This window comes from Danio rerio, chromosome 12, assembly GCF_052040795.2.
Source record: "Danio rerio strain M-AB ecotype USA chromosome 12, GRCz13ab, whole genome shotgun sequence".
NCBI classification, from domain to species: domain Eukaryota; kingdom Metazoa; phylum Chordata; class Actinopteri; order Cypriniformes; family Danionidae; genus Danio; species Danio rerio.
In genome coordinates, this window is record NC_141032.1 from 12551932 (window position 1) to 12559702 (window position 7771).

The window sequence follows — 7771 nt, forward strand, 5'->3', positions numbered from 1 at the left end:
CATTTCATTTTTTAAGCAAATGCTTATGGGCAGTATGATGCCATTCCTTTTCACCCTTACTGGCTGACCGATTACCTCCATGTGGACGGCTGTCTGGCCATTACCGGTTTATCTAGTAACCTCGTCGTGTATGTCAGCGAACTTAAGACAAAGAGAGGAGCTGACCACGATGATGACCGAGTCCGGGGAGGAGGGTTCCAGAAATCAGGTAAGACAAAAGCAGAATCCAAAAAATGAAGTGAACAAATTCATAACAGGGTGAGAATGTGGTAAAATCCAAAAACGTAGTAAAAATCAGGCGTGGGCTTTTGTTTTTCTGGACGGCTTTTGTAAACTGTTGGTTGGGTTTAGAGTAGTAAACGGGTGGGCGGGTTAATCAGTAAAATTGATTTGGTTTAGGGAAGGAGGGTGGGTCAATCAATTGGCCGTTCACCCAGTCAACCATTCAGTCAGTCAGACAGACAGTCGTTCGACAGCGTCCTCTGGTGGGTTTACGCGAGAACAACGTGGGTGCGAATGGTACTCGCAAGAGACATTTGAGATATGGAAAAGCGCACACAGCAGCCTCTCGTGGATTCGCGAAAACAAAAACTGCAAAAATACGTACCTCGCGAGACGTATTTCGCGGTCTCCAGAAACATCCATGGGACTACGTTTTCAAAATGAGCCTGGGTTGTCTGATTGTGAGGATATGAATTCAGCAGGGGTTAAAAATCCTTTCACTTTGCCCAGTAATCTCAACTAAAAAGCACATTTTAACTAATGCATTAACCTTCTTATGAAATAGCAGAACGGTACCTAGAATTTTTTACAGATGGCTTTATATAATCAGATAAACTGCCCATTGTTTGATTCAAGCAATCAGAGATTTCTAAAAACAATTGCCTCTGTCTTTACAGATGATATATCTGTACGTGAAAAGGAACTAAAGTTGTTAGTGCCATGGTTTTCAGTTAATTTCACCTTAAAACTGCAGTGAAACTTATGTTTAAGTACTATTTCTTTTGCAGTTTTACAAAAATGTAGGCTGAAGCACATATTTCCAGTCAGCCTGTGTTGATATAACTGCAAACCATTACATTGTGGTTCATTAAAACAGATGGCAGGACGTTTAAATACACTGCTCTGACGCATTGTGATTATTAAATGATTCTAAAATTGTAATATTTGAGCAATCAGCTTAAAGTGCAACATTAAACTGTATACAGCAAAATAGGATGGCAGGGATGAGAGCAGTAATGTATTTACGATTGCAAGGCTTAAGGAAATTTTAGATATCAGAATAATTTTTTGCAAATGTCAGTTCTGATTAAAAAAAATCCCATTTCTGAGTGATTATTATGGATTTGCCTTTTTTATTAGGGTGAATACAGGGTTGAAAATCTACATTATGCGAAGGAGGTAGTCTGTTAACAAAAATAAATTAAATAAATCACATTTGATTTTTATTTTCCAGTAAAGGTACAGCCAAATTTACTGCAGCTTGGCAAAATTTCACGGGTGAATTTCAGTCTTGTCAAAGGGAATTGGTGCTGTAAAGAATGTCCAAGTTTGCAACTCCTGCTGCATCCCAATGCACACACTTTTATTGAACCTTAAAAGTAAGTACTCTTTTTGTGAAGTAGAATGTGTAGCAGAAGAGCAGGCAGGCTTTGGGGCTTACTATTACATCATAAAATTGTTCCATAAAAGTTTTCCCACTCTATACTGGCCTGTCCATCAACCTGTCACATACTGTCAATACTTTATCTCCAGTCTCATTTACATACACCATGTATGTAGTTATTTTTATACTTTATATGTAGTTAAGGTCAATATTAGTTTTTAAAAATTGTATCTACTTTTAAAAAATGCTACTGAAAAGCAAACCATCCTGCAACTTTTGTCAGACTCTTTTGAACAGTTTTGGATATCTGTTTATTCAAGATATCTGTTTATTGATGAAAATATGATATTATGAGACCTGGATCTTTCTTTCAACAGTTACTAACATTGAAAAGTAAAAAAAAGACTTTAATGAACATTTTTAATATTTTAAAGTGAAATATTTTCTGGGTTGGTGCTGTATATTATGGTAAAAAAACTTGTTATAAACTGACAGAACTTTTTTCTGTTATTTTACAGACTTATTTCTCTCTATAGTATTTCTTATACATTATATTATTTCAAACTACTTAAATGTCATTAAAAGTCACTTTGTTGAATTTTGAGTTGAATTATCAACATCAAAAGTAGACGAAGCAAAGATCAAGGTCCCATTATGCAATTCATTGATGTAAATAAACAGAAAACATATCTGTATAGGAACTGTTAATTAACAGATATATATATTAGTGCTGTCAATCGATTAAAAAAATTGACAAATTAATCGCACCTTTTTTTGAAAATTAATCGCGATTAATCACATTTAAAGGACTGAAAATTTGTAATTTTGACTATTCAAATGTAAAATTAAAGCCATATTTATTACTTAAATTAAAACACAAGCATGTTAATGTCATTTGAATTTCAAAATAATCAATGTCAATAAAGATAAAAAAAAAAATATATATATATATATATATATATATATATATATATATATATATATATATATATATATATATATATATATATATATATGGTCCAATTTTTAGTAATGTTGTTTTTCTGAAAAACAACAAATTGTTCCACTCATTATCTAGTTGTGGTTTTCCTGTTTATCAAATAATTCATTTCTAATGTAAAACTCTGTTATAGTTCACCACTAAGTTCTTTCTTTCTTTCTTTCATTTTTTTTTTGTGACTCTGGGAACATCTGCTCCAGCTTTTTATTGTCTGGATGTTAAATACTCCAAACAAAAGACTAACATTAATTGCCTTTAAGCGAGAAAGATGCTTTTTGTCGCCAGATGGTGTAATTATGGCTTAAAGGTAGCAGATCTTGTTTTAAAATATATAGAAATGATGCTGATATGAAGCAGCCGAGAACAATGAAGCATAGAATCCAAGTGTAGGTTATTACACTGTAAATCCAAACCAGAAACATAAAACATGGAAAAATTACCAACATGCTTCAAACATAATAAGAGCAAAAAATTCTAAATCAATTTCTAAAAAAAAAATTAAACTAACTGGGAGTGCTATTGATGGGTTTAACAACCAGAAATGAGAAAGAAAATGAGGAAGTTGAAAAAAAAGAGAAAAACACAAAGATGAAGACTACAAACAAGACAGGTGAAGAAGTTGAAGACAACGAAAAAGTTGATGAAAATGAAGACTATAAACAAGTTAGGGGAAGAAGTTAAAAGACAACAAAGAAGATAATGATGGAAATGGAGACTACGAACAAGACAGGTGAACAAGTTAAAGACAACGAAGAAAATAATGATGACAATGAAGACTACGAACAAGACAGGTGAAGAAGTTAAAGACAACGAAGAAGATAACGATGACAATGAAGACTACGAACAAGACAAGTGAAGAAGTTAAAGACACTGATGCACATTTATGAAAGTAAAGCCAAAGGCAAATGCGAAAAAGATGAATCTGGGCAAAATGAAGAAGACAAAGATGAAGAAGAAATGAATAAAGTCAAAGATGACAAAGAATACAATGATAAAGAAGACTAAGATGAAGAAGACAAAGATGAAGACAGCTTAAGACAAATAAGACAGAGAAACAGATAAAGAAGATAAATAAAATAAAGACAAATAAGATGAAGACTAACAAGATAAAGAAGAAAAATAAAGACAAAGACGAAGCCAAAAAAGACAACAAAGATGATGACAAAGACAACAACGAAGAGGAAGAGAAAGAAGACAAAGAAAAAGATAAAGAAGAAGACAAAGAACTACACAAAGAAGATGAAAAAGATGTAGGCAAAGATGAAGTCAAATATGATGAAGATGAGGTTAACAAAGAAGGACAAAGGACAAAGAAGTTTATGATTATGAAGAAGACAAAGATAAAGACAGATGAAGAAACAGAAAAACAAGACAAAGATGAAGCAAAAAAGACAACAAAGATGATGACTAAATCAAAGAAGACAAAGATGAAGAAGACAACAATAAAGAGGAAGAAAAAGAAGACAAGAAAAAGATGAAGTAGCCAAAGAAGTACACAAACGAGATGAAAAAGCTAAAGATTAAGGCAAAGTTGAAGTCAAATATGAAAATGAAGATGAGGATAACAAAGAAGATGAAGCCAAAGAAGACAATAAATAAAACAAAATGAAAGACAATGAAGATGGCGACGATGAAGAAGACAAATATTAAGAAAGATGAACATGAATAACATGAAGAAACAGATGAAGAAGACAAATAAGATGAAGAAGACAAAGTCAAAGAAGACAATAAATATGACAAAATCAAAGACAAAGATAAAGCAGAAGACGACAACAGAGGAAGAGAAAGAAGACAAAGAAAAAGATGATGAAGAAGACAAAGAACTACACAAAGAAGATGAAAAAGATGAAGATGAAGGCAAAGATTAAGTAAAATTTAAAGAACTATAGGTAACACTTTATTTTGATGGTCCATTTTAGTATTAGTAGACTGTCTGCTTAATATCTGCTGATTCTGCTCCTTCAACAGACATTTAACTGACTATAAGAAACTTTGCAAGAACATGTCAACTAACCCTAACCCCAACCCAAATACCAACCCTAACAGTCTACTTATAATCTAATGGGAATTAGTTGCAATGTAACTTATGAAGACATAGAAGACAACAAATAACACAAAACTAAAGACAACGAAGATGATGATGAAGAAGACAAAGATGAAGACAAATAAGATGAAGAAACAGATGAAGACAAATAAAATCAAGATAGATGAAGACAAATAAAATAAAGAAGAGAGATGAAGAAGACAAAGCCAAAGAAGATAATGACAAAGATGAAAAAAACACTTTTACAATGTAGATTGTGTCAAAGCATGAACATCTTGACATAGATGTTCTAGTAAATAAAAACAGCTTCAGTGCAGTTTTCAGAGTTTCAGTTTAGTTTAGTTCAGTTCAGTGTGGTTTTATTTTCACTGCTAAAAGTCCAAACACGGAAGAGCAAATCAATCGATGTGCAGCTTCACAAGTCTCAAACCAAGGAAGCCGGTGGACATAGTGGCTCAGTTGGGCATGACCATTTCCCCTCTGGCCAAACTTCCTGTGAAGAGCTGCGGTCTAGGTGCCTGAGGCTGGAGAACACTGGACATCCATCGTGTAAAACGGCAGGTGTAAATAAGTCACTGGTGGGTGATCATGCTGGACCACAGGAACAATGCGAAGACTCATCTGTCACTGTGGTCTTTCAGGAATCAATCTCATGCACTCGACTCTTCTATGACCACCGCAGCATCAGCTCAGGACACGGCCTGGTCCAAGATTATGGACACCTTGGCATCGTTTCTTCACAGGTCCTGGATCACATCAATGGCTCTGCATAATCTCTAGAGGCCACAGGTTCTCCAGGTGGAAACAGAGAATGAAGAAAACAAGTAGCGTAGCTGCTGTTCATAGTGGATTTAAACAAGATGCAAAAATGAAGTGCTGTAAATGAAAACAGTTGTACAAACAGATTTAAAAACAAACATGTAAAGCATATGAGTGTTTCTAAAAAGACTGTGTCGTACAGGTGGTTTGTCAAGCCCACTCCCCTGTGTGGAGCACACTCATACTTTTATCATCATATTTTTATGACAGGGAAAGAAGATGAAATTGAAGATACCAAAGATGAAGGAGAAGATGACAAAAATATGATAAAGACTAAGACAAAGAAGACGAAAGAGATGATGAAGACAATAAAGAATACAAAGATGAAAAAGTAGAAGACAAAGAAGACGAACACAAAAAGCTTAAAAACATGAAGACAAAGATGAAGAAAAGGGCGAAGATGATGAGGAAAAAGGATCAAATGTCAAGAACACATGACAAACACAGCAATGTGAATAAAAGATTATGGTTCTGGTCTTAACAAGGCAACAAAAAAACAAAAACAAAAAAAAAGGGTTTTTGAAGGGTTTTTTTTGTTATTTGATTATAATCTCAGAAATAAAGGTACAGGATCTGTCACTGGGGGAGTAACCTCTTCAAATGATACACTGTATTTGCACCCAAAAGGTCCACAGTGCTCCCTCAATGATGCATATTAGTGCCCAAATGTACCTAAAAAGTACCTTTAAAGTACCATTATGGACCCCTCACATACAAATATGGGTCACACTTCATTTTGATGGTTCGTTTGTTAAATTTAAGTTACATTGCAGCTACATGCCAATGTAGGAGTCCATCTATCTACATGTTATCGGCACGCAATGGCTAACAATAATCAAATGTGCCTATTAATCAATTCAATTGTGCCATACTATAAAGGTAACGAGACTCCGCATAATCTACTGGATACAAAGAATTCGCAAAACTCCAGAATTAATCAAAACTTAACATTTTATTTGTCAGGTAAAATTGTATTCTGCCAATTACATAATAAATCATCAGAAAGACCAATTCAAAGATGAGACTGTAACAATACAACATCCATTAATCAAAGATAAATCAAAGAGCTAAGAGATGCATACCTGACCAGAGAAGTACATTGCAGCATAAGTCTCAGAGATGCTGCAATGGGGTGTCATTTTACTCCCCCTGTCCTAAAGCACATCTTACCTTATATACTCAAGTCAAAACAAACAGCCATAAATTCAAGACAATAGAAGTATCACAGAAACCCTGGCCTGGTGAATTTGAGGACTTAACCATCTCTTAGGAGGGAGAGCATCTTATCAAGATCTTATAGAAGTCAAAAACCAAATCAACATATACCAGTGAAATATTACTGCAAAATTAAGACCACTTTACCAACCACACAGAGACATTTCAAAATGATACCAAACATGAATATAGTGCTGCAAGATACACCATGTTAAAACCTTGAACATTTTATGTGAAATGTGCTCTGATCAGCAAGTCGCTTAAAGGTCAAGAAGGGGGGCTTGGGGTGAAAGTAAAGGATGCATTCCTGCATTCTTCCCTGCTGTAGTGTAGCTCTGTTTCTCCAGCCTGTGTTTTCATTGTCAACGGTGATTTGAATAGAACAGTGGAACAGTTGGTTTCTTCATCACTTCTCTTGTCTAATGAAATTTCATAACAGTTCTCAGGGTCTGATTTTTTGGATCCTTACACCAACTAATTCTCATTAGATTATAAGTAGACTGTTAGGTTGAGGTAAGATTTGGGGTCAAGAATAGCGTAAATTGACATGTACGTCCACAGTTTCTTATAGTCAGTTAAACGTCTGTAAAATGTCTGTATCAACAGATATTAAGCAGACAGTCTACTAATACTTATATGGACCATAAAAAATGAATAAATGTTACCCAAATATGCACCTTTTGAAGGGGTACTGCCCAAGTGACAGCTCCTCTACCTTTATTTCTGAGAGTGTAAGGAGATCTGTTCATGTAAATATGAAGGATGTTCAGCCAAATCCCAATGACAAACATCAAATTTAAGATGTTTATTAAGACTTGTCACACACCAATCTAAAAGTCAGGGTTGTATTGAATGAGTTATTAGTTCCTGTGCTATTCTCTCGCAGTATTTGTTTTCAGCATGCATTACCATCCTGATGGATGTGATGATAAATTATTTAGCGTTTTAATCAATGTTTCTGCGGCATGTCCACCTGAGGGCAATTAAGGAGCAGCTCAGTGTGTGTTTTTAAATGGAGTGAAGAAAGTCTGCTTTCCCCTGAAAGTCCCCTGTTTTTACATAAGGGAGTGTGATTAAAACAAAAGTG

General features: G+C 34.6%; 1 protein-coding gene across 1 annotated transcript; it reads left to right on the forward strand.

The window, feature by feature from the left end:
* The first annotated feature begins 2781 nt into the window (after window positions 1–2781).
* On the forward strand, window positions 2782–7555 carry LOC147841308 (uncharacterized). The gene is made up of 2 exons (XM_087275960.1): window positions 2782–4495; window positions 4679–7555. Exon 1 carries the CDS (start codon window positions 3698–3700, stop codon window positions 4082–4084), a length of 387 nt encoding a protein of 128 aa, XP_087132086.1. The 5' UTR covers window positions 2782–3697; the 3' UTR covers window positions 4085–4495; window positions 4679–7555.
* Window positions 7556–7771: the final 216 nt, after the last annotated feature.